A 27,756-nucleotide genomic window follows, 5' to 3' on the forward strand; every position below is an offset into this window, starting at 1 on the left:
CCCTCTCTGTGTCTCGCCCTCTCTGTGTCTCGCCCTCTCTGTGTCTCGCCCTCTCTGTGTCTCGCCCTCTCTGTGTCTCGCCCTCTCTGTGTCTCGCTCTCTCTGTGTCTCGCTCTCTCTGTGTCTCGCTCTCTCTGTGTCTCGCTCTCTCTGTGTCTCCTCTCTCTGTGTCTCGCTCTCTCTGTGTCTCGCTCTCTCTGTGTCTCGCTCTCTCTGTGTCTCGCTCTCTCTGTGTCTCGCTCTCTCTGTGTCTCGCTCTCTCTGTGTCTCGCTCTCTCTGTGTCTCGCTCTCTCTGTGTCTCGCTCTCTCTGTGTCTCTCTCTCTCTGTCTCTCTCTCTCTCTGTCTCTCTCTCTCTCTCCCTGTCTCTCTCTCTCTCTCCCTGTCTCTCTCTCTCTCTCTCTCTGTCTCTCTCTCTCTCTCTCTCTGTCTCTCTCTCTCTCTGTCCTCTCGCAGGAAGTTATTCTGGACAGACGGAGACACTCTGAACATGGCCAACATGGACGGCACTAACAGGACGGCCTTGTTCACCAACCAGAAGCGGCCCGTCGGTAAGTTCTAGAGCTTGTTGCAGAGAGAGAGAGAGAGCGATGCGCGTGATGGGTTCCATTGCCGAATAGCTGGCCTCGGTGCAGGGGTCTGCAATTGCGAGGGGGAGCGGCGGCCTACTTCCCTTCACCTGCAGCGGCAGCGGGCGCACAGTCTACGGGACAGGCCACAGCGGAATCTTCAAACTCCTCTGACCCTGCCCCTAAACTCTGACCCTGCCCCTAAACTCTGACCCTGTCCCTAAACTCTGACCCTGTCCCTAAACTCTGACCCTGTCCCTAAACTCTGACCCTGCCCTAAACTCTGACCCTGCCCCTAAACTCTGACCCTGCCCCTAAACTCTGACCCTGCCCCTAAACTCTGACCCCTGCCCCTAAACTCTGACCCTGCCCCTAAACTCTGACCCTGCCCCTAAACTCTGACCCTGCCCCTAAACTCTGACCCTGCCCCTAAACTCTGACCCTGCCCTAAACTCTGACCCTGCCCCTAAACTCTGACCCTGCCCCTAAACTCTGACCTGCCCCTAAACTCTGACCCTGCCCCTAAACTCTGACCCTGCCCCTAAACTCTGACCCTGCCCCTAAACTCTGACCCTGCCCCTAAACTCTGACCCTGCCCCTAAACTCTGACCCTGCCCCCTAAACTCTGAGCCTGCCCCTAAACTCTGACCCTGCCCCTAAACTCTGACCCTGCCCCTAAACTCTGACCCTGCCCCTAAACTCTGACCCTGCCCCTAAACTCTGACCCTGCCCCTAAACTCTGACCCTGCCCCTAAACTCTGACCCTGCCCCTAAACTCTGACCCTGCCCCTAAACTCTGACCCTGCCCCTAAACTCTGACCTGGCCCTAAACTCTGACCCTGGCCCTAAACTCTGACCCTGGCCCTAAACTCTGACCCTGGCCCTAAACTCTGACCCTGGCCCTAAACTCTGACCCTGGCCCTAAACTCTGACCCTGGCCCTAAACTCTGACCCTGGCCCTAAACTCTGACCCTGGCCCTAAACTCTGACCCTGGCCCTAAACTCTGACCCTGAACTCTGACTATGACCCTGGCCCTAAACTCTGACTCTGACGCTGGCCCTAAACTCTGACCCTAACTCTGACCCTAACTCTGACCCTAAACTCTGACCCTAAACTCTGACCCTAAACTCTGACCCTAACTCTGACCCTAAACTCTGACCCTAAACTCTGACCCTAAACTCTGACCCTAAACTCTGACCCTAAACTCTGACCCTAAACTCTGACCCTAAACTCTGACCCTAAACTCTGACCCTAAACTCTGACCCTAAACTCTGACCCTGACCCTAAACTCTGACCCTGTCCCTAAACTCTGACCTGTCCCTAAACTCTGAGCCTGCCCCTCAACTCTGAGCCTGCCCTCACTCTGAGCCTGCCCCTCAACTCTGAGCCTGCCCCTAACTCTGAGCCTGCCCCTCAAACTCTGAGCCTGCCCCTCAACTCTGAGCCTGCCCCTCAACTCTGAGCCTGCCCCTCAACTCTGAGCCTGCCCCTCAACTCTGAGCCTGCCCCTCAACTCTGAGCCTGCCCCTCAACTCTGAGCCTGCCCTCAACTCTGAGCCTGCCCCTCAACTCTGAGCCTGCCCCTCAACTCTGACCCTGCCCCACAACTCTGACCCTGCCCCTCAACTCTGACCCTGCCCCTCAACTCTGACCCTGCCCCTCAACTCTGACCCTGCCCCTCAACTCTGACCCTGCCCCTCAACTCTGACCCTGCCCCTCAACTCTGACCCTGCCCCTCAACTCTGACCCTGCCCCTCAACTCTGACCCTGCCCCTCAACTCTGACCCTGCCCCTCAACTCTGACCCTGCCCCACAACTCTGACCCTGCCCCTCAACTCTGACCCTGCCCCTCAACTCTGACCCTGCCCCTCAACTCTGACCCTGCCCCTCAACTCTGACCCTGCCCCTCAACTCTGACCCTGCCCCTCAACTCTGACCCTGCCCCTCAACTCTGACCCTGCCCCTCAACTCTGACCCTGCCCCTCAACTCTGACCCTGCCCCTCAACTCTGACCCTGCCCCTCAACTCTGACCCTGCCCCTCAACTCTGACCCTGCCCCTCAACTCTGACCCTGCCCCTCAACTCTGACCCTGCCCCTCAACTCTGACCCTGCCCCTCAACTCTGACCCTGCCCCTCAACTCTGACCCTGCCCCTCAACTCTGACCCTGCCCCTCAACTCTGACCCTGCCCCTCAACTCTGACCCTGCCCCTCAACTCTGACCCTGCCCCTCAACTCTGACCCTGCCCCTCAACTCTGCCCCTGCCCCTCAACTCTGCCCCTGCCCCTCAACTCTGCCCCTGCCCCTCAACTCTGCCCCTGCCCCTCAACTCTGCCCCTGCCCCTCAACTCTGCCCCTGCCCCTCAACTCTGACCCTGACCCTCAACTCTGACCCTGACCCTAAACTCTGACCCTGACCCTAAACTCTGACCCTGACCCTAAACTCTGACCCTGACCCTAAACTCTGACCCTGACCCTAAACTCTGACCCTGACCCTAAACTCTGACCCTGACCCTAAACTCTGACCCTGACCCTGGCCCTAAACTCTGACTCTGACCCTGGCCCTAAACTCTGCCTCTGACCCTAAACTCTGCCTCTGACCCTAAACTCTGCCTCTGACCCTAAACTCTGCCTCTGACCCTAAACTCTGCCTCTGACCCTAAACTCTGCCTCTGACCCTAAACTCTGACTCTGACCCTAAACTCTGACTCTGACCCTAAACTCTGACCCTGACCCTGGCCCTAAACTCTGACCCTGAGCCTGGCCCTAAACTCTGACTCTGACCCTCAACTCTGACCCTGACCCTGGCCCTAAACCCTGACCCTGACCCTGACCCTGACACTGACTCTGACCCTCAACTCTGACCCTAAACTCTGACCCTGACCCTAAACTCTGACCCTGACCCTAAACTCTGACCCTGACCCTGACCCTAAACTCTGACCCTGACCCTAAACTCTGACCCTGACCCTGGCCCTAAACTCTGACCCTGACCCTAAACTCTGACTCTGACCCTGACCCTAAACTCTGACTCTGACCCTGACCCTAAACTCTGACTCTGACCCTGACCCTAAACTCTGACCCTGACCCTAAACTCTGACCCTGACCCTAAACTCTGACCCTGACCCTAAACTCTGACCCTGACCCTAAACTCTGACCCTAAACTCTGACCCTGACCCTAAACTCTGACCCTGACCCTAAACTCTGACCCTGACCCTAAACTCTGACCCTGACCCTAAACTCTGACCCTGACCCTGGCCCTAAACTCTGACTCTGACCCTGGCCCTAAACTCTGCCTCTGACCCTAAACTCTGCCTCTGACCCTAAACTCTGCCTCTGACCCTAAACTCTGCCTCTGACCCTAAACTCTGCCTCTGACCCTAAACTCTGCCTCTGACCCTAAACTCTGCCTCTGACCCTAAACTCTGACTCTGACCCTAAACTCTGACCCTGACCCTGGCCCTAAACTCTGACCCTGAGCCTGGCCCTAAACTCTGACTCTGACCCTCAACTCTGACCCTGACCCTGGCCCTAAACCCTGACCCTGACCCTGACCCTAAACTCTGACCCTGACCCTAAACTCTGACCCTGACCCTAAACTCTGACCCTGACCCTGGCCCTAAACTCTGACCCTGACCCTAAACTCTGACTCTGACCCTGACCCTAAACTCTGACCCTGACCCTAAACTCTGACCCTGACCCTGGCCCTAAACCCTGACCCTGACCCTGACCCTAAACTCTGACCCTGACCCTAAACTCTGACCCTGACCCTAAACTCTGACCCTGACCCTGGCCCTAAACTCTGACCCTGACCCTAAACTCTGACTCTGACCCTGACCCTAAACTCTGACCCTGACCCTAAACTCTGACCCTGACCCTGGCCCTAAACTCTGACCCTGACCCTAAACTCTGACTCTGACCCTGACCCTAAACTCTGACTCTGACCCTGACCCTAAACTCTGACTCTGACCCTGACCCTAAACTCTGACCCTGACCCTAAACTCTGACCCTGACCCTAAACTGACTCTGACCCTAAACTCTGACCCTGCCCCTCAACTCTGACCCTGCCCCTCAACTCTGACCCTGCCCCTCAACTCTGACCCTGCCCCTCAACTCTGACCCTGCCCCTCAACTCTGACCCTGCCCCTCAACTCTGACCCTGCCCCTCAACTCTGACCCTGCCCCTCAACTCTGACCCTGCCCCTCAACTCTGACCCTGCCCCTCAACTCTGACCCTGCCCCTCAACTCTGACCCTGCCCCTCAACTCTGACCCTGCCCCTCAACTCTGACCCTGCCCCTCAACTCTGACCCTGCCCCTCAACTCTGACCCTGCCCCTCAACTCTGACCCTGCCCCTCAACTCTGACCCTGCCCCTCAACTCTGACCCTGCCCCTCAACTCTGACCCTGCCCCTCAACTCTGACCCTGCCCCTCAACTCTGACCCTGCCCCTCAACTCTGACCCTGCCCCTCAACTCTGACCCTGCCCCTCAACTCTGACCCTGCCCCTCAACTCTGACCCTGCCCCTCAACTCTGACCCTGCCCCTCAACTCTGACCCTGCCCCTCAACTCTGACCCTGCCCCTCAACTCTGACCCTGCCCCTCAACTCTGACCCTGCCCCTCAACTCTGACCCTGCCCCTCAACTCTGACCCTGCCCCTCAACTCTGACCCTGCCCCTCAACTCTGACCCTGCCCCTCAACTTTGACCCTGCCCCTCAACTCTGACCCTGCCCCTCAACTCTGACCCTGCCCCTCAACTCTGACCCTGCCCCTCAACTCTGACCCTGCCCCTCAACTCTGACCCTGCCCCTCAACTCTGACCCTGCCCCTCAACTCTGACCCTGCCCCTCAACTCTGACCCTGCCCCTCAACTCTGACCCTGCCCCTCAACTCTGACCCTGCCCCTCAACTCTGACCCTGCCCCTCAACTCTGACTCTGACTCTGACCTCTGACCCTAAACTCTGACCCTAAACTCTGACCCTAAACTCTGACCCTAAACTCTGACCCTAAACTCTGACCCTAAACTCTGACCCTAAACTCTGACCCTAAACTCTGACCCTAAACTCTGACCCTAAACTCTGACCCTAAACTCTGACCCTAAACTCTGACCCTAAACTCTGACCCTAAACTCTCACCCTAAACTCTGACCCTGACCCTAAACTCTGACCCTGACCCTAAACTCTGACCCTGACCCTAAACTCTGACCTTGTCCCTAAACTCTGACCTTGTCCCTAAACTCTGACATTGTCCCTAAACTCTGACCCTGACCCTAAACTCTGACCCTAAACTCTGACCCTAAACTCTGACCCTAAACTCTGACCCTAAACTCTGACCCTAAACTCTGACCCTAAACTCTGACCCTAAACTCTGACCCTAAACTCTGACCCTGACCCTAAACTCTGACCCTGTCCCTAAACTCTGACCCTGTCCCTAAACTCTGACCCTGACCCTAAACTCTGACCCTGACCCTAAACTCTGACCCTGGCCCTAAACTCTGACCCTGGCCCTAAACTCTGACCCTGGCCCTAAACTCTGACCCTGGCCCTAAACTCTGACCCTGGCCCTAAACTCTGACCCTGGCCCTAAACTCTGACCCTGGCCCTAAACTCTGACCCTGGCGCTAAACTCTGACCCTGGCCCTAAACTCTGACCCTGGCCCTAAACTCTGACCCTGGCCCTAAACTCTGACCCTGCCCCTAAACTCTGACCCTGCCCCTAAACTCTGACCCTGCCCCTAAACTCTGACCCTGCCCCTAAACTCTGACCCTGCCCCTAAACTCTGACCCTGCCCCTAAACTCTGACCCTGCCCCTAAACTCTGACCTTGCCCCTCAACTCTGACCCTGCCCCTAAACTCTGACCCTGCCCCTAAACTCTGACCCTGCCCCTAAACTCTGACCCTGCCCCTAAACTCTGACCCTGCCCCTAAACTCTGACCCTGCCCCTAAACTCTGACCCTGCCCCTAAACTCTGACCCTGCCCCTAAACTCTGACCCTGCCCCTAAACTCTGACCCTGCCCCTCAAATCTGACCCTGCCCCTCAACTCTGACCCTGCCCCTCAACTCTGACCCTGCCCCTCAACTCTGACCCTGCCCCTCAACTCTGACCCTGCCCCTCAACTCTGACCCTGCCCCTCAACTCTGACCCTGCCCCACAACTCTGACCCTGCCCCACAACTCTGACCCTGCCCCTCAACTCTGACCCTGCCCCTCAACTCTGACCCTGCCCCTCAACTCTGACCCTGCCCCTCAACTCTGACCCTGCCCCTCAACTCTGACCCTGCCCCTCAACTCTGACCCTGCCCCTCAACTCTGACCCTGCCCCTCAACTCTGACCCTGCCCCTCAACTCTGACATTGCCCCTCAACTCTGACCCTGCCCCTCAACTCTGACCCTGCCCCTCAACTCTGACCCTGCCCCTCAACTCTGACCCTGCCCCTCAACTCTGACCCTGCCCCTCAACTCTGACCCTGCCCCTCAACTCTGACCCTGCCCCTCAACTCTGACCCTGCCCCTCAACTCTGACCCTGCCCCTCAACTCTGACCCTGCCCCTCAACTCTGAGCCTGCCCCTCAACTCTGAGCCTGCCCCTCAACTCTGAGCCTGCCCCTCAACTCTGAGCCTGCCCCTCAACTCTGAGCCTGCCCCTCAACTCTGAGCCTGCCCCTCAACTCTGAGCCTGCCCCTCAACTCTGAGCCTGCCCCTCAACTCTGAGCCTGCCCCTCAACTCTGAGCCTGCCCCTCAACTCTGAGCCTGCCCCTCAACTCTGAGCCTGCCCCTCAACTCTGAGCCTGCCCCTCAACTCTGAGCCTGCCCCTCAACTCTGAGCCTGCCCCTCAACTCTGAGCCTGCCCCTCAACTCTGAGCCTGCCCCTCAACTCTGAGCCTGCCCCTCAACTCTGAGCCTGCCCCTCAACTCTGAGCCTGCCCCTCAACTCTGAGCCTGCCCCTCAACTCTGAGCCTGCCCCTCAACTCTGAGCCTGCCCCTCAACTCTGAGCCTGCCCCTCAACTCTGAGCCTGCCCCTCAACTCTGAGCCTGCCCCTCAACTCTGAGCCTGCCCCTCAACTCTGACCCTGCCCCTCAACTCTGAGCCTGCCCCTCAACTCTGAGCCTGCCCCTCAACTCTGAGCCTGCCCCTCAACTCTGAGCCTGCCCCTCAACTCTGACCCTGCCCCTCAACTCTGAGCCTGCCCCTCAACTCTGAGCCTGCCCCTCAACTCAACAAAGAACAAAGAAATGTACAGCACAGGAACAGGCCCTTCGGCCCTCCAAGCCCGCGCCGACCATACTGCCCGACTAAACTACAATCTTCTACACTTCCTGGGTCCGTATCCTTCTATTCCCATCCTATTCATATATTTGTCAAGATGCCCCTTAAATGTCCCTATCGTCCCTGCCTCCACTACCTCCTCCGGTAGTGAGTTCCAGGCACCCACTACCCTCTGCGTAAAAAACTTGCCTCGTACATCTACTCTAAACTTTGCCCCTCTCACCTTAAACCTATGCCCCCTAGTAATTGACCCCTCTACCCTGGGGAAAAGCCTCTGACTATCCACTCTGTCTATGCCCCTCATAATTTTGTATACCTCTATCAGGTCGCCCCTCAACCTCCTTCGTTCCAGTGAGAACAAACCGAGTTTATTCAATCGCTCCTCATAGCTTATGCCCTCCATACCAGGCAACATTCTGGTAAATCTCTTCTGCACCCTCTCTAAAGCCTCCACATCCTTCTGGTAGTGTGGCGACCAGAATTGAACACTATACTCCAAGTGTGGCCTAACTAAGGTTCTATACAGCTGCAACATGACTTGCCAATTCTTATACTCAATGCCCCGGCCAATGAAGGCAAGCATGCCGTATGCCTTCTTGACTACCTTCTCCACCTGTGTAGCCCCTTTCAGTGATCTGTGGACCTGTACTCCTAGATCTCTTTGACCCTGCCCCTCAACTCTGACCCTGCCCCTCAACTCTGAGCCTGCCCCTCAACTCTGAGCCTGCCCCTCAACTCTGAGCCTGCCCCTCAACTCTGACCCTGACCCTCAACTCTGACCCTGACCCTGGCCCTAAACTCTGACCCTGACCCTGGCCCTAAACTCTGACCCTGACCCTGGCCCTAAACTCTGACTCTGACCCTGGCCCTAAACTCTGACCCTGACCCTGGCCCTAAACTCTGACCCTGACCCTGGCCCTAAACTCTGACCCTGACCCTGACCCTGACCCTAAACTCTGACCCTGACCCTGACCCTGACCCTAAACTCTGACCCTGACCCTGACCCTGACTCTGACTCTGACCCTCAACTCTGACCCTGACCCTGCCCCTAAACTCTGACCCTGCCCCTAAACTCTGACCCTGCCCCTAAACTCTGACCCTGCCCCTCAAATCTGACCCTGCCCCTCAACTCTGACCCTGCCCCTCAACTCTGACCCTGCCCCTCAACTCTGAGCCTGCCCCTCAACTCTGACCCTGCCCCTCAACTCTGACCCTGCCCCACAACTCTGACCCTGCCCCACAACTCTGACCCTGCCCCTCAACTCTGACCCTGCCCCTCAACTCTGACCCTGCCCCTCAACTCTGACCCTGCCCCTCAACTCTGACCCTGCCCCTCAACTCTGACCCTGCCCCTCAACTCTGACCCTGCCCCTCACCTCTGACCCTGCCCCTCAACTCTGACCCTGCCCCTCAACTCTGACCCTGCCCCTCAACTCTGACCCTGCCCCTCAACTCTGACCCTGCCCCTCAACTCTGAGCCTGCCCCTCAACTCTGACCCTGCCCCTCAACTCTGAGCCTGCCCCTCAACTCTGAGCCTGCCCCTCAACTCTGACCCTGCCCCTCAACTCTGAGCCTGCCCCTCAACTCTGAGCCTGCCCCTCAACTCTGAGCCTGCCCCTCAACTCTGAGCCTGCCCCTCAACTCTGAGCCTGCCCCTCAACTCTGAGCCTGCCCCTCAACTCTGAGCCTGCCCCTCAACTCTGAGCCTGCCCCTCAACTCTGAGCCTGCCCCTCAACTCTGAGCCTGCCCCTCAACTCTGAGCCTGCCCCTCAACTCTGAGCCTGCCCCTCAACTCTGAGCCTGCCCCTCAACTCTGAGCCTGCCCCTCAACTCTGAGCCTGCCCCTCAACTCTGAGCCTGCCCCTCAACTCTGAGCCTGCCCCTCAACTCTGAGCCTGCCCCTCAACTCTGAGCCTGCCCCTCAACTCTGAGCCTGCCCCTCAACTCTGAGCCTGCCCCTCAACTCTGAGCCTGCCCCTCAACTCTGAGCCTGCCCCTCAACTCTGAGCCTGCCCCTCAACTCTGAGCCTGCCCCTCAACTCTGAGCCTGCCCCTCAACTCTGAGCCTGCCCCTCAACTCTGAGCCTGCCCCTCAACTCTGAGCCTGCCCCTCAACTCTGAGCCTGCCCCTCAACTCTGAGCCTGCCCCTCAACTCTGAGCCTGCCCCTCAACTCTGAGCCTGCCCCTCAACTCTGAGCCTGCCCCTCAACTCTGAGCCTGCCCCTCAACTCTGAGCCTGCCCCTCAACTCTGAGCCTGCCCCTCAACTCTGAGCCTGCCCCTCAACTCTGAGCCTGCCCCTCAACTCTGAGCCTGCCCCTCAACTCTGAGCCTGCCCCTCAACTCTGAGCCTGCCCCTCAACTCTGAGCCTGCCCCTCAACTCTGACCCTGACCCTCAACTCTGACCCTGACCCTGGCCCTAAACTCTGACCCTGACCCTGGCCCTAAACTCTGACCCTGACCCTCAACTCTGACCCTGACCCTGGCCCTAAACTCTGACCCTGACCCTGGCCCTAAACTCTGACCCTGACCCTGGCCCTAAACTCTGACCCTGACCCTGGCCCTAAACTCTGACCCTGACCCTGGCCCTAAACTCTGACCCTGACCCTGACCCTAAACTCTGACCCTGACCCTGACCCTGACCCTAAACTCTGACCCTGACCCTGACCCTGACTCTGACTCTGACCCTCAACTCTGACCCTGACCCTGGCCCTAAACTCTGACCCTGACCCTGGCCCTAAACTCTGACCCTGACCCTGACCCTGACCCTAAACTCTGACTCTGACCCTGACCCTGACCCTAGACTCTGACTCTGACCCTCAACTCTGACCCTGACCCTGGCCCTAAACTCTGACTCTGACCCTGGCCCTAAACTCTGACCCTGACCCTGGCCCTAAACTCTGACCCTGACCCTGGCCCTAAACTCTGACCCTGACCCTGACCCTGACCCTAAACTCTGACCCTGACCCTGACCCTGACTCTGACTCTGACCCTCAACTCTGACCCTGACCCTGGCCCTAAACTCTGACCCTGACCCTGGCCCTAAACTCTGACCCTGACCCTGACCCTAAACTCTGACTCTGACCCTGACCCTGACTCTGACTCTGACCCTCAACTCTGACACTGACCCTGGCCCTAAACTCTGACCCGGACCCTAAACTCTGACCCTGACCCTAAACTCTGACCCTGACCCTGACCCTAAACTCTGACCCTGACCCTGGCCCTAAACTCTGACTCTGACCCTGTCCCTAAACTCTGACCCTGACCCTGACCCTAAACTCTGACTCTGTCCCTGACCCTGACTCTGACTCTGACCCTCAACTCTGACTCTGACCCTGACCCTAAACTCTGACCCTGACCCTGGCCCTAAACTCTGACCCGGACCCTAAACTCTGACCCTGACCCTAAACTCTGACCCTGACCCTAAACTCTGACCCTGACCCTGGCCCTAAACTCTGACTCTGACCCTGTCCCTAAACTCTGACCCTGACCCTAAACTCTGACTCTGTCCCTGACCCTGACTCTGACTCTGACCCTCAACTCTGACTCTGACCCTGACCCTAAACTCTGACCCTGACCCTGGCCCTAAACTCTGACCCTGACCCAAACTCTTACCCTGACCCTAAACTCTTACCCTGACCCTAAACTCTTACCCTGACCCTAAACTCTGACCCTGACCCTAAACTCTGACCCTGACCCTAAACTCTGACCCTGACCCTAAACTCTGACCCTGACCCTAAACTCTGACCCTGACCCTAAACTCTGACCCTGACCCTAAACTCTGACCCTGACCCTAAACTCTGACCCTGACCCTGGCCCTAAACTCTGACCCTGACCCTGTCCCTAAACTCTGACTCTGACCCTGTCCCTAAACTCTGACCCTGTCCCTAAACTCTGACCCTGGCCCTAAACTCTGCCTCTGACCCTAAACTCTGCCTCTGACCCTAAACTCTGCCTCTGACCCTAAACTCTGCCTCTGACCCTAAACTCTGCCTCTGACCCTAAACTCTGCCTCTGACCCTAAACTCTGACCCTGACCCTGGCCCTAAACTCTGACCCTGGCCCTAAACTCTGACTCTGACCCTCAACTCTGACCCTGACCCTGGCCCTAAACTCTGACCCTGACCCTGGCCCTAAACTCTGACTCTGACCCTGACCCTGACTCTGACTCTGACCCTCAACTCTGACCCTAAACTCTGACCCTGACCCTAAACTCTGACCCTGACCCTAAACTCTGACCCTGACCCTAAACTCTGACCCTGACCCTAAACTCTGACCCTGACCCTGGCCCTAAACTCTGACCCTGACCCTAAACTCTGACTCTGACCATGACCCCAAACTCTGACTCTGACCCTGACCCGAAACTCTGACCCTGACCCTAAACTCTGACTCTGACCCTGACCCTAAACTGACTCTGACCCTAAACTCTGACCCTGCCCCTAAACTCTGACCCTGCCCCTAAACTCTGACCCTGCCCCTAAACTCTGACCCTGCCCCTAAACTCTGACCCTGACCCTAAACTCTGACCCTGTCCCTAAACTCTGACCTTGTCCCTAAACTCTGACCTTGTCCCTAAACTCTGACCTTGTCCCTAAACTCTGACCCTGACCCTAAACTCTTACCCTGACCCTGAACTCTGACTATGACCCTGGCCCTAAACTCTGACTCTGACGCTGGCCCTAAACTCTGACCCTAAACTCTGACCCTAAACTCTGACCCTAAACTCTGACCCTAAACTCTGACCCTAAACTCTGACCCTAAACTCTGACCCTAAACTCTGACCCTAAACTCTGACCCTAAACTCTGACCCTAAACTCTGACCCTAAACTCTGACCCTAAACTCTGACCCTAAACTCTGACCCTAAACTCTGACCCTAAACTCTGACCCTAAACTCTGACCCTAAACTCTGACCCTAAACTCTGACCCTAAACTCTGACCCTAAACTCTGACCCTAAACTCTGACCCTGCCCCTAAACTCTGACCCTGCCCCTAAACTCTGACCCTGCCCCTAAACTCTGACCCTGCCCCTAAACTCTGACCCTGCCCCTAAACTCTGACCCTGCCCCTAAACTCTGACCCTGCCCCTAAACTCTGACCCTGCCCCTAAATTCTGACCCTGCCCCTAAACTCTGACCCTGCCCCTAAACTCTGACCCTGCCCCTAAACTCTGACCCTGCCCCTCAAATCTGACCCTGCCCCTCAAATCTGACCCTGCCCCTCAACTCTGACCCTGCCCCTCAACTCTGACCCTGCCCCTCAACTCTGACCATGCCCCTCAACTCTGACCCTGCCCCACAACTCTGACCCTGCCCCACAACTCTGACCCTGCCCCTCAACTCTGACCCTGCCCCTCAACTCTGACCCTGCCCCTCAACTCTGACCCTGCCCCTCAACTCTGACCCTGCCCCTCAACTCTGACCCTGCCCCTCAACTCTGACCCTGCCCCTCAACTCTGACCCTGCCCCTCAACTCTGACCCTGCCCCTCAACTCTGACCCTGCCCCTCAACTCTGACCCTGCCCCTCAACTCTGCCCCTGCCCCTCAACTCTGACCCTGCCCCTCAACTCTGACCCTGCCCCTCAACTCTGACCCTGCCCCTCAACTCTGACCCTGCCCCTCAACTCTGACCCTGCCCCTCAACTCTGACCCTGCCCCTCAACTCTGACCCTGCCCCTCAACTCTGACCCTGCCCCTCAACTCTGACCCTGCCCCTCAACTCTGACCCTGCCCCTCAACTCTGACCCTGCCCCTCAACTCTGACCCTGCCCCTCAACTCTGACCCTGCCCCTCAACTCTGACCCTGCCCCTCAACTCTGACCCTGCCCCTCAACTCTGACCCTGCCCCTCAACTCTGACCCTGCCCCTCAACTCTGACCCTGCCCCTCAACTCTGACCCTGCCCCTCAACTCTGACCCTGCCCCTCAACTCTGACCCTGCCCCTCAACTCTGACCCTGCCCCTCAACTCTGACCCTGCCCCTCAACTCTGACCCTGCCCCTCAACTCTGACCCTGCCCCTCAACTCTGACCCTGCCCCTCAACTCTGACCCTGCCCCTCAACTCTGACCCTGCCCCTCAACTCTGACCCTGCCCCTCAACTCTGACCCTGCCCCTCAACTCTGACCCTGCCCCTCAACTCTGACCCTGCCCCTCAACTCTGACCCTGCCCCTCAACTCTGACCCTGCCCCTCAACTCTGACCCTGCCCCTCAACTCTGACCCTGCCCCTCAACTCTGACCCTGCCCCTCAACTCTGACCCTGCCCCTCAACTCTGAGCCTGCCCCTCAACTCTGAGCCTGCCCCTCAACTCTGAGCCTGCCCCTCAACTCTGAGCCTGCCCCTCAACTCTGAGCCTGCCCCTCAACTCTGAGCCTGCCCCTCAACTCTGAGCCTGCCCCTCAACTCTGAGCCTGCCCCTCATCTCTGAGCCTGCCCCTCAACTCTGAGCCTGCCCCTCAACTCTGAGCCTGCCCCTCAACTCTGAGCCTGCCCCTCAACTCTGAGCCTGCCCCTCAACTCTGAGCCTGCCCCTCAACTCTGAGCCTGCCCCTCAACTCTGAGCCTGCCCCTCAACTCTGAGCCTGCCCCTCAACTCTGAGCCTGCCCCTCAACTCTGACCCTGCCCCTCAACTCTGACCCTGCCCCTCAACTCTGACCCTGCCCCTCAACTCTGACCCTGCCCCTCAACTCTGAGCCTGCCCCTCAACTCTGACCCTGACCCTGGCCCTAAACTCTGACTCTGACCCTGGCCCTAAACTCTGACCCTGACCCTGGCCCTAAACTCTGACTCTGACCCTGGCCCTAAACTCTGACCCTGACCCTGGCCCATAACTCTGACCCGGACCCTAAACTCTGACCCTGACCCTAAACTCTGACCCTGACCCTAAACTCTGACCCTGACCCTGGCCCTAAACTCTGACTCTGACCCTGTCCCTAAACTCTGACCCTGACCCTGAACTCTGACTCTGTCCCTGACCCTGACTCTGACTCTGACCCTCAACTCTGACCCTGACCCTGGCCCTAAACTCTGACCCTGAACCTGGCCCTAAACTCTGACCCGGACCCTAAACTCTGACCCTGACCCTAAACTCTGACCCTGACCCTAAACTCTGACCCTGACCCTGGCCCTAAACTCTGACTCTGACCCTGTCCCTAAACTCTGACCCTGACCCTGACCCTAAACTCTGACTCTGTCCCTGACCCTGACTCTGACTCTGACCCTCAACTCTGACCTTGACCCTGGCCCTAAACTCTGACCCTGACCCTGGCCCTAAACTCTGACCCTGACCCTAAACTCTGACCCTGACCCAAACTCTGACCCTGACCCTAAACTCTTACCCTGACCCTAAACTCTGACCCTGACCCTAAACTCTGACCCTGACCCTAAACTCTGACCCTGACCCTAAACTCTGACCCTGACCCTAAACTCTGACTCTGTCCCTGACCCTGACTCTGACTCTGACCCTCAACTCTGACCCTGACCCTGGCCCTAAACTCTGACCCTGAACCTGGCCCTAAACTCTGACCCGGACCCTAAACTCTGACCCGGACCCTAAACTCTGACCCTGACCCTAAACTCTGACCCTGACCCTAAACTCTGACCCTGACCCTGGCCCTAAACTCTGACTCTGACCCTGTCCCTAAACTCTGACCCTGACCCTGACCCTAAACTCTGACTCTGTCCCTGACCCTGACTCTGACTCTGACCCTCAACTCTGACCTTGACCCTGGCCCTAAACTCTGACCCTGACCCTGGCCCTAAACTCTGACCCTGACCCTAAACTCTGACCCTGACCCAAACTCTGACCCTGACCCTAAACTCTGACCCTGACCCTAAACTCTGACCCTGACCCTAAACTCTGACCCTGACCCTAAACTCTGACCCTGACCCTAAACTCTGACCCTGACCCTAAACTCTGACCCTGACCCTAAACTCTGACTCTGTCCCTGACCCTGACTCTGACTCTGACCCTGACTCTGACTCTGACCCTCAACTCTGACCCTGACCCTGGCCCTAAACTCTGACCCTGAACCTGGCCCTAAACTCTGACCCGGACCCTAAACTCTGACCCTGACCCTAAACTCTGACCCTGACCCTAAACTCTGACCCTGACCCTGGCCCTAAACTCTGACTCTGACCCTGTCCCTAAACTCTGACCCTGACCCTGACCCTAAACTCTGACTCTGTCCCTGACCCTGACTCTGACTCTGACCCTCAACTCTGACCTTGACCCTGGCCCTAAACTCTGACCCTGACCCTGGCCCTAAACTCTGACCCTAAACTCTGACCCTGACCCAAACTCTGACCCTGACCCTAAACTCTTACCCTGACCCTAAACTCTGACCCTGACCCTAAACTCTGACCCTGACCCTAAACTCTGACCCTGACCCTAAACTCTGACCCTGACCCTAAACTCTGACCCTGACCCTAAACTCTGACCCTGACCCTAAACTCTGACCCTGACCCTAAACTCTGACCCTGACCCTAAACTCTGACCCTGACCCTGGCCCTAAACTCTGACTCTGACCCTGTCCCTAAACTCTGACCCTGGCCCTAAACTCTGACCCTGGCCCTAAACTCTGACCCTGGCCCTAAACTCTGACCCTGGCCCTAAACTCTGACCCTGACCCTAAACTCTGCCTCTGACCCTAAACTCTGCCTCTGACCCTAAACTCTGCCTCTGACCCTAAACTCTGCCTCTGACCCTAAACTCTGCCTCTGACCCTAAACTCTGCCTCTGACCCTAAACTCTGACTCTGACCCTAAACTCTGACCCTGACCCTGGCCCTAAACTCTGACCCTGACCCTGGCCCTAAACTCTGACTCTGACCCTCAACTCTGACCCTGACCCTGGCCCTAAACTCTGACCCTGACCCTGGCCCTAAACTCTGACCCTGACCCTGGCCCTAAACTCTGACCCTGACCCTAAACTCTGACTCTGACCCTGACCCTGACCCTGACTCTGACTCTGACCCTCAACTCTGACCCTAAACTCTGACCCTGACCCTAAACTCTGACCCTGACCCTAAACTCTGACCCTGGCCCTAAACTCTGACCCTGACCCGAAACTCTGACTCTGACCCTGACCCTAAACTCTGACACTGACCCTGACCCTAAACTCTGACCCTGACCCTAAACTCTGACTCTGACCCTGACCCTAAACTGACTCTGACCCTAAACTCTGACCCTGCCCCTAAACTCTGACCCTGCCCCTAAACTCTGACCCTGCCCCTAAACTCTGACCCTGCCCCTAAACTCTGACCCTGCCCCTAAACTCTGACCCTGCCCCTGAACTCTGACCCTGCCCCTGAACTCTGCCCCTGCCCCTGAACTCTGACCCTGCCCCTGAACTCTGACCCTGCCCCTGAACTCTGACCCTGCCCCTGAACTCTGACCCTGCCCCTGAACTCTGACCCTGCCCCTGAACTCTGACCCTGCCCCTGAACTCTGACCCTGCCCCTGAACTCTGACCCTGCCCCTGAACTCTGACCCTGCCCCTGAACTCTGACCCTGCCCCTGAACTCTGACCCTGCCCCTAAACTCTGACCCTGCCCCTAAACTCTGACCCTGCCCTCAAACTCTGACCCTGACCCTAAACTCTGACCCTGCCCCTAAACTCTGACCCTGCCCCTAAACTCTGACCCTGCCCCTAAACTCTGACCCTGCCCCTAAACTCTGACCCTGCCCCTAAACTCTGACCCTGCCCCTAAACTCTGCCCCTGCCCCTAAACTCTGCCCCTGCCCCTAAACTCTGCCCCTGCCCCTAAACTCTGCCCCTGCCCCTAAACTCTGCCCCTGCCCCTAAACTCTGCCCCTGCCCCTAAACTCTGCCCCTGCCCCTAAACTCTGCCCCTGCCCCTAAACTCTGACCCTGCCCCTAAACTCTGACCCTGCCCCTGAACTCTGACTCTGATCCTGACCCTAAACTCTGAATCTGCCCCTGAACTCTGACTCTGATCCTGACCCTAAACTCTGACCCTGACCCTAAACTCTGACCCTGATCCTGACCCTAAACTCTGACCCTGACCCTAAACTCTGACCCTAAACTCTGACCCTGACCCTAAACTCTGACCCTGACCCTAAACTCTGACCCTGACCCTGGCCCTAAACTCTGACTCTGACCCTGTCCCTAAACTCTGACCCTGTCCCTAAACTCTGACCCTGGCCCTAAACTCTGACCCTGACCCTAAACTCTGCCTCTGACCCTAAACTCTGCCTCTGACCCTAAACTCTGCCTCTGACCCTAAACTCTGCCTCTGACCCTAAACTCTGCCTCTGACCCTAAACTCTGCCTCTGACCCTAAACTCTGCCTCTGACCCTAAACTCTGCCTCTGACCCTAAACTCTGCCTCTGACCCTAAACTCTGCCTCTGACCCTAAACTCTGCCTCTGACCCTAAACTCTGCCTCTGACCCTAAACTCTGACTCTGACCCTAAACTCTGACCCTGACCCTGGCCCTAAACTCTGACCCTGACCCTAAACTCTGACTCTGACCCTCAACTCTGACCCTGACCCTGGCCCTAAACTCTGACCCTGACCCTGGCCCTAAACTCTGACCCTGACCCTAAACTCTGACTCTGACCCTGACCCTGACTCTGACTCTGACCCTCAACTCTGACCCTAAACTCTGACCCTGACCCTAAACTCTGACCCTGACCCTAAACTCTGACCCTGACCCTAAACTCTGACCCTGACCCTAAACTCTGACCCTGACCCTAAACTCTGACCCTGACCCTAAACTCTGACCCTGACCCTAAACTCTGACCCTGACCCTAAACTCTGACCCTGACCCTGACCCTGAACTCTGACCCTGCCCCTGAACTCTGACCCTGCCCCTGAACTCTGACCCTGCCCCTGAACTCTGACCCTGCCCCTGAACTCTGACCCTGCCCCTGAACTCTGACCCTGCCCCTGAACTCTGACCCTGCCCCTGAACTCTGACCCTGCCCCTGAACTCTGACCCTGCCCCTGAACTCTGACCCTGCCCCTAAACTCTGACCCTGCCCCTAAACTCTGACCCTGCCCTCAAACTCTGACCCTGACCCTAAACTCTGACCTGCCCCTAAACTCTGACCCTGCCCCTAAACTCTGACCCTGCCCCTAAACTCTGACCCTGCCCCTAAACTCTGACCCTGCCCCTAAACTCTGACCCTGCCCCTAAACTCTGACCCTGCCCCTAAACTCTGCCCCTGCCCCTAAACTCTGCCCCTGCCCCTGAACTCTGACCCTGCCCCTGAACTCTGACTCTGATCCTGACCCTAAACTCTGACCCTGCCCCTGAACTCTGACTCTGACCCTGACCCTAAACTCTGACCCTGACCCTAAACTCTGACCCTGACCCTAAACTCTGACTCTGACCCTAAACTCTGACCCTGACCCTAAACTCTGACCCTGACCCTAAACTCTGACCCTGACCCTAAACTCTGACCCTGACCCTAAACTCTGACTCTGACGCTGGCCCTAAACTCTGACCCTGCCCCTAAACTCTGACCCTGCCCCTAAACTCTGACCCTGACCCTAAACTCTGACCCTGACCTTAAACTCTGACCCTGACCCTAAACTCTGACCCTGACCCTAAACTCTGACTCTGACGCTGGCCCTAAACTCTGACCCTAAACTCTGACCCTAAACTCTGACCCTAAACTCTGACCCTAAACTCTGACCCTAAACTCTGACCCTAAACTCTGACCCTAAACTCTGACCCTAAACTCTGACCCTAAACTCTGACCCTAAACTCTGACCCTAAACTCTGACCCTAAACTCTGACCCTAAACTCTGACCCTAAACTCTGACCCTAAACTCTGACCCTAAACTCTGACCCTGACCCTAAACTCTGACCCTGTCCCTAAACTCTGACCCTGTCCCTAAACTCTGACCCTGTCCCTAAACTCTGACCCTGTCCCTAAACTCTGACCCTGTCCCTAAACTCTGACCCTGACCCTAAACTCTGACCCTGACCCTAAACTCTGACCCTGGCCCTAAACTCTGACCCTGGCCCTAAACTCTGACTCTGACCCTGGCCCTAAACTCTGACTCTGACCCTGGCCCTAAACTCTGACTCTGACCCTGGCCCTAAACTCTGACCCTGGCCCTAAAGTCTGACCCTGCCCCTCAACTCTGACCCTAAACTCTGACCCTAAACTCTGACCCTAAACTCTGACCCTAAACTCTGACCCTAAACTCTGACCCTAAACTCTGACCCTAAACTCTGACCCTAAACTCTGACCCTAAACTCTGACCCTAAACTCTGACCCTAAACTCTGACCCTAAACTCTGACCCTAAACTCTGACCCTAAACTCTGACCCTAAACTCTGACCCTAAACTCTGACCCTAAACTCTGACCCTAAACTCTGACCCTAAACTCTGACCCTAAACTCTGACCCTAAACTCTGACCCTAAACTCTGACCCTAAACTCTGACCCTAAACTCTGACCCTAAACTCTGACCCTAAACTCTGACCCTAAACTCTGACCCTAAACTCTGACCCTAAACTCTGACCCTAAACTCTGACCCTAAACTCTGACCCTAAACTCTGACCCTAAACTCTGACCCTAAACTCTGACCCTAAACTCTGACCCTAAACTCTGACCCTAAACTCTGACCCTAAACTCTGACCCTAAACTCTGACCCTAAACTCTGACCCTAAACTCTGACCCTAAACTCTGACCCTAAACTCTGACCCTAAACTCTGACCCTAAACTCTGACCCTAAACTCTGACCCTAAACTCTGACCCTAAACTCTGACCCTAAACTCTGACCCTAAACTCTGACCCTAAACCCTGTCCCTAAACCCTGTCCCTAAACTCTCACCCTGACCCTAAACTCTGACCCTGACCCTAAACTCTGACCCTAAACTCTGACCCTAAACTCTGACCCTAAACTCTGACCCTGACCCTAAACTCTGACCCTGACCCTAAACTCTGTCCCTGACCCTAAACTCTGACCCTGTCCCTAAACTCTGACCCTGTCCCTAAACTCTGACCCTGTCCCTAAACTCTGACCCTAAACTCTGACCCTAAACTCTGACCCTAAACTCTGACCCTAAACTCTGACCCTAAACTCTGACCCTAAACTCTGACCCTAAACTCTGACCCTAAACTCTGACCCTAAACTCTGACCCTAAACTCTGACCCTAAACTCTGACCCTAAACTCTGACCCTAAACTCTGACCCTAAACTCTGACCCTAAACTCTGACCCTAAACTCTGACCCTAAACTCTGACCCTAAACTCTGACCCTAAACTCTGACCCTAAACTCTGACCCTAAACTCTGACCCTAAACTCTGACCCTAAACTCTGACCCTAAACTCTGACCCTAAACTCTGACCCTAAACTCTGTCCCTAAACTCTGTCCCTAAACTCTGTCCCTAAACTCTGTCCTAAACTCTGTCCCTAAACTCTGTCCCTAAACTCTGACCCTAAACTCTGACCCTAAACTCTGACCCTAAACTCTGACCCTAAACTCTGACCCTAAACTCTGACCCTAAACTCTGACCCTAAACTCTGACCCTAAACTCTGACCCTAAACTCTGACCCTAAACTCTGACCCTAAACTCTGACCCTAAACTCTGACCCTAAACTCTGACCCTAAACTCTGACCCTAAACTCTGACCCTAAACTCTGACCCTAAACTCTGACCCTAAACTCTGACCCTAAACTCTGACCCTAAACTCTGACCCTAAACTCTGACCCTAAACTCTGACCTAAACTCTGACCCTAAACTCTGACCCTAAACTCTGACCCTAAACTCTGACCCTAAACTCTGACCCTAAACTCTGACCCTAAACTCTGACCCTGACCCTAAACTCTGACTCTGACCCTGACCCTAAACTCTGACCCTAAACTCTGACCCTGACCCTAAACTCTGACTCTGACCCTGACCCTAAACTCTGACCCTAAACTCTGACCCTAAACTCTGACCCTGACCCTAAACTCTGACCCTGACCCTAAACTCTGACCTGACCCTAAACTCTGACCCTGACCCTAAACTCTGACCCTGACCCTAAACTCTGACCCTAAACTCTGACCCTGCCCTCAACTCTGACCCTGCCCCTCAACTCTGACCCTGTCCCTCAACTCTGACCCTGCCCTCAACTCTGACCCTGCCCTCAACTCTGACCCTGCCCCTCAACTCTGAGCCTGCCCTCAACTCTGAGCCTGCCCTCAACTCTGAGCCTGCCCCTCAACTCTGAGCCTGCCCCTCAACTCTGAGCCTGCCCCTCAACTCTGAGCCTGCCCCTCAACTCTGACCCTGCCCCTCAACTCTGAGCCTGCCCCTCAACTCTGAGCCTGCCCCTCAACTCTGAGCCTGCCCCTCAACTCTGAGCCTGCCCCTCAACTCTGAGCCTGCCCCTCAACTCTGAGCCTGCCCCTCAACTCTGAGCCTGCCCTCAACTCTGAGCCTGCCCCTCAACTCTGAGCCTGCCCCTCAACTCTGAGCCTGCCCCTCAACTCTGAGCCTGCCCCTCAACTCTGAGCCTGCCCCTCAACTCTGAGCCTGCCCTCAACTCTGAGCCTGCCCCTCAACTCTGAGCCTGCCCCTCAACTCTGAGCCTGCCCCTCAACTCTGAGCCTGCCCCTCAACGCTGAGCCTGCCCCTCAACGCTGAGCCTGCCCCTCAACTCTGAGCCTGCCCTCAACTCTGAGCCTGCCCCTCAACTCTGAGCCTGCCCTCAACTCTGAGCCTGCCCCTCAACTCTGAGTCTGCCCCTCAACTCTGAGCCTGCCCCTCAACTCTGAGCCTGCCCCTCAACTCTGAGCCTGACCCTCAACTCTGAGCCTGACCCTCAACTCTGACCCTGACCCTCAACTCTGACCCTGACCCTGGCCCTAAACTCTGACCCTGACCCTGGCCCTAAACTCTGACCCTGACCCTGGCCCTAAACTCTGACCCTGACCCTGGCCCTAAACTCTGACCCTGACCCTGGCCCTAAACTCTGACCCTGACCCTGGCCCTAAACTCTGACCCTGTCCCTAAACTCTGACTCTGTCCCTGACCCTGACTCTGACTCTGACCCTCAACTCTGACCCTGACCCTGGCCCTAAACTCTGACCCTGCCCCTCAACTCTGACTCTGACCCTGGCCCTAAACTCTGACCCTGACCCTGGCCCTAAACTCTGACTCTGACCCTGTCCCTAAACTCTGACCCTGACCCTGACCCTAAACTCTGACTCTGTCCCTGACCCTGACTCTGACTCTGACCCTCAACTCTGACCTTGACCCTGGCCCTAAACTCTGACCCTGACCCTGACACTAAACTCTGACTCTGACCCTGGCCCTAAACTCTGACCCTGACCCTGGCCCTAAACTCTGACCCTGACCCTGGCCCTAAACTCTGACCCTGACCCTGGCCCTAAACTCTGACCCTGACCCTGGCCCTAAACTCTGACCCTGCCCCTCAACTCTGACTCTGACCCTGGCCCTAAAATCTGACCCTGACCCTGGCCCTAAACTCTGACTCTGACCCTGTCCCTAAACTCTGACCCTGACCCTGACCCTGACCCTAAACTCTGACTCTGTCCCTGACCCTGACTCTGACTCTGACCCTCGACTCTGACCTTGACCCTGGCCCTAAACTCTGACCCTGACCCTGACACTAAACTCTGACCCTGACCCTAAACTCTGACCCTGACCCTAAACTCCGACCCTGACCCTAAACTCTGACCCTGACCCTAAACTCTGACCCTGACCCTAAACTCTGACCCTGACCCTAAACTCTGACCCTGACCCTAAACTCTGACCCTGACCCTAAACTCTGACCCTGACCCTGGCCCTAAACTCTGACTCTGACCCTGTCCCTAAACTCTGACCCTGGCCCTAAACTCTGACCCTGGCCCTAAACTCTGACCCTGGCCCTAAACTCTGCCTCTGACTCTGACCCTCAACTCTGACCTTGACCCTGGCCCTAAACTCTGACCCTGACCCTGACCCTGGCCCTAAACTCTGACCCTGACCCAAACTCTGACCCTGACACTAAACTCTGACCCTGACCCTAAACTCTGACCCTGACCCTAAACTCTGACCCTGACCCTAAACTCTGACCCTAAACTCTGACCCTGACCCTGGCCCTAAACTCTGACTCTGACCCTGTCCCTAAACTCTGACCCTGGCCCTAAACTCTGACCCTGGCCCTAAACTCTGCCTCTGACCCTAAACTCTGCCTCTGACCCTAAACTCTGCCTCTGACCCTAAACTCTGCCTCTGACCCTAACTCTGCCTCTGACCCTAAACTCTGCCTCTGACCCTAAACTCTGACTCTGACCCTAAACTCTGACCCTGACCCTGGCCCTAAACTCTGACCCTGACCCTGGCCCTAAACTCTGACTCTGACCCTCAACTCTGACCCTGACCCTGGCCCTAAACTCTGACCCTGGCCCTAAACTCTGACCCTGACCCTAAACTCTGACTCTGACCCTGACCCTGACCCTGACTCTGACTCTGACCCTCAACTCTGACCCTGACCCTAAACTCTGACCCTGACCCTAAACTCTGACCCTAAACTCTGACCCTGACCCTAAACTCTGACCCTGACCCTAAACTCTGACCCTGACCCTAAACTCAGACCCTGACCCTGGCCCTAAACTCTGACCCTGACCCTAAACTCTGACTCTGACCCTGACCCTAAACTCTGACCCTGACCCTAAACTCTGACTCTGACCCTAAACTCTGACTCTGACCCTAAACTCTGACTCTGACCCTAAACTCTGACTCTGACCCTAAACTCTGACTCTGACCCTAAACTCTGACCCTGACCCTAAACTCTGACCCTGGCCCTAAACTCTGACCCTGACCCTAAACTCTGACCCTGACCCTAAACTCTGATCCTGACCCTAAACTCTGACCCTGACCCTAAACTCTGACCCTGACCCTAAACTCTGACCCTGACCCTGGCCCTAAACTCTGACCCTGACCCTAAACTCTGACTCTGACCCTGACCCTAAACTCTGACTCTGACTCTGACCCTAAACTCTGACTCTGACCCTAAACTCTGACCCTGACCCTAAACTCTGGCCCTGACCGACCCTGCCCTCTGACCCTAACATCAATGGCTAGCCCTAACGGGGGTATAGAGCGTCTCTCTCGCACCTCGCTTGGGGAGGGGCCCCGGCGGTCACGTTCCCCTCCTCATGCTGCTTTGTTTGTGTCCCTATCTCCCTCCCAGGTCTCTCCATCGACTACGCGGAGAATAAGCTGTACTGGATCAGCGGCGGCAACGAAACCATCAACCGCTGTGACCTGGACGGCAGCGGCCTGGAGGTGTCCGACCGGATGAAGGGCAGACTGACCAGGGCCACAGCCATGGCCATCATGGGTAGGCGAGGGGGAGAGGAATGCCTGAGAGCGCTCCACTCTCCGTCTCTCTCTGTCTCTCTGTGTGTCTCTCTGTCTCTCTCTCTGTCTCTCTCTCTGTCTCTCTCTGTCTCTCTGTGTGTCTCTCTCTGTCTCTCTCTCTGTCTCTCTCTCTCTCTGTCTCTCTCTCTCTGTCTCTCTCTCTCTCTCTCTCTCTCTCTCTCTCTCTGTCTCTCTGTCTCTCTCTCTCTCTGTCTCTCTCTCTCTCTGTCTCTCTCTGTCTCTCTCTCTCTCTGTCTCTCTCTCTCTGTCTGTCTCTCTCTCTCTCTCTCTCTCTCTCTCTCTCTCTCTGTCTCTCTGTTTCTCTCTCTCTCTGTCTCTCTCTCTGTCTCTCCCTCTCTCTCTCTCTCTCTCTCTCTGTCTCTCTCTCTCTCTGTCTCTCTCTCTGTCTCTCTCTCTCAGGCTCTCTCTCCCTCTCTCTCTGTCTCTCTCTCTCTCTCTCTCTCTCTCTCTCTGTCTCTCTGTCACTCTCTGTCACTCTCTGTCTCCCTCTCTGTCTCCCTCTCTGTCCCTCTCTGTCTCCCTCTCTGTCTCCCTCTCTGTCTCCCTCTCTGTCTCCCTCTCTGTCTCCCTCTCTGTCTCCCTCTCTGTCTCCCTCTCTGTCTCCCTCTCTGTCTCCCTCTCTGTCTCCCTCTCTCTCTCTCTCCCTCTCTGTCTCCCTCTCTGTTTCCCTCTCTGTCTCTCACTCTCTGTCTCTCTCTCTCTGTCTCTCTCTCTCTGTCTCTCTCTCTCTCTTTCTCTGTCTCTGTCTCTCTCTCTGTCTCTGTCTCTCTCTCTCTCTCTCTCTCGCTCTCTGTCTCCCTCTCTCTCTCCCTCTCTCTCTGTCTCTCTCTCCCTCTCTCTCTGTCTCTGTCTCCCTCTGTGTCTCCCTCTGTGTCTCCCTCTGTGTCTCCCTCTGTGTCTCCCTCTGTGTCTCCCTCTCTGTGTCTCCCTCTCTGTGTCTCCCTCTCTGTGTCTCCCTCTCTGTGTCTCCCTCTCTGTGTCTCTCTCTCTGTGTCTCTCTCTCTGTGTCTCTCTCTCTCTGTCTCTCTCTCTCTGTCTCTCTCTATCTGTCTCTCTCTCTGTCTCTCTCTGTCTCTCTCTCTCTGTCTCTCTCTCTCTCTCTGTCTCTCTCTCTCTGTCTGTCTCTCTCTCTCTCTCTGTGTCTCTCTCTCTCTCTCTGTCTCTCTCTCTCTGTCTCTCTCTCTCTCTCTCTGTCTCTCTCTCTGTCTCTCTCTCTCTGTCTGTCTCTCTCTCTCTCTCTCTGTGTCTCTCTCTCTCTGTCTCTCTCTGTCACTCTCTCTCTCCCTCTCTCTCTCTCTCTCTCTGTCTCTCTCTCCCTCTGTCTCTCTGTCTCTCTTTCTCTGTCTCTGTCTGTCTCTGTCTCTCTCTCTCGCTCTCTGTCTCCCTCTCTCTCTGTCTCTGTCTCTCTGTCTCTCTGTCTCTCTCTCCCTCTCTCTCCCTCTCTGTCTCCCTCTCTGTCTCCCTCTCTGTCTCCCTCTCTGTCTCCCTCTCTGTCTCCCTCTCTGTCTCCCTCTCTGTCTCCCTCTGTGTCTCCCTCTGTGTCTCCCTCTGTGTCTCCCTCTGTGTCTCCCTCTGTGTGTCTCCCTCTCTGTCTCCCGTCTCTGTCTCCCTCTCTGTCTCCCTCTCTGTCTCACTCTCTGTCTCCCTCTGTGTCTCCCCTCTGTGTCTCCCTCTGTGTCTCCCTCTGTGTCTCCCTCTGTGTCTCCCTCTGTGTCTCTCTCTCTCTGTCTCTCCTTCTCTGTCTCTCTCTCTCTGTCTCTGGTCTCCCTCTCTCTCTCCCTCTCTCTCTCCCCTCTCTGTCTCCCTCTCTGTCCCTCTCTGTCTCTGTCTCCCTCTCTGTCTCCCTCTCTGTCTCCCTCTCTGTCTCCCTCTCTGTCTCCCTCTCTCTCTCCCTCTCTGTCTCCCTCTCTGTCTCTCTCTCTCTGTCTCTGTTTCTCTCTCTCTGTCTCTCTCTCTGTCTCTCTCCCTCTCTGTCTCCCTCTCTGTCTCCCTCTCTGTCTCCCTCTCTGTCTCCCTCTCTGTCTCCCTCTGTGTCTCTCTCTGTGTGTCTCTCTGTCTCTGTCTCTGTCTCTGTCTCTGTCTCTCTCTCTGTCTCTCTCTCTGTCTCTCTCTCTGTCTCTGTCTCTGTCTCTGTCTCTGTCTCTGTCTCCGTCTCTCTCTCCGTCTCTCCTGTCTCTCCGTCTCTCCTCTCTCTCTGTCTCTCTCTCCGTCTCTCCTCTCTGTCTCTCTCTCTCGCTCTCTCTCTCTCTCTGTCTCTCTCCGTCTGCCTCTCTCTCCATCTCTCCTCTCTCTCTGTCTCTCTCTCTCCGTCTCTCCTCTCTCTCCGTCTCTCCTCTCTCTCCGTCTCTCCTCTCTCTCCGTCTCCTCTCTCTCTCTCCGTCTCTCTCTCTCTCTCCGTCTGCACTCTCTCCGTCTCTCCACTCTCTCCGTCTCTCTCTCTCCGTCTCTCTCTCCGTCTCTCTCTCCGCTCGTCTCTCTCGTCCGTCTCTCTCTCTCCGTCTCTCTCTCCGTCTCTCTCTCCGTCTCTCTCTCCGTCTCTCTCTCCGCCGTCTCTCT

General features: G+C 56.4%; 1 protein-coding gene across 1 annotated transcript in view; it reads left to right on the plus strand.

The window, feature by feature from the left end:
- Positions 1–455: 455 nt before the first annotated feature.
- Positions 456–27,756, plus strand: part of LOC140405327 (prolow-density lipoprotein receptor-related protein 1-like) — an 83,419-nt gene continuing 56,118 nt past the window's right edge. Inside the window, exons 1-2 of the mRNA XM_072493618.1 lie at positions 456–550; positions 25,010–25,159. Coding sequence (XP_072349719.1) covers positions 490–550; positions 25,010–25,159 — 211 coding nt within the window. The 5' untranslated portion in view covers positions 456–489. The remainder of the gene's footprint in view (positions 551–25,009; positions 25,160–27,756) is intronic.

This window comes from Scyliorhinus torazame, chromosome X, assembly GCF_047496885.1.
Source record: "Scyliorhinus torazame isolate Kashiwa2021f chromosome X, sScyTor2.1, whole genome shotgun sequence".
Lineage (NCBI taxonomy): Eukaryota > Metazoa > Chordata > Chondrichthyes > Carcharhiniformes > Scyliorhinidae > Scyliorhinus > Scyliorhinus torazame.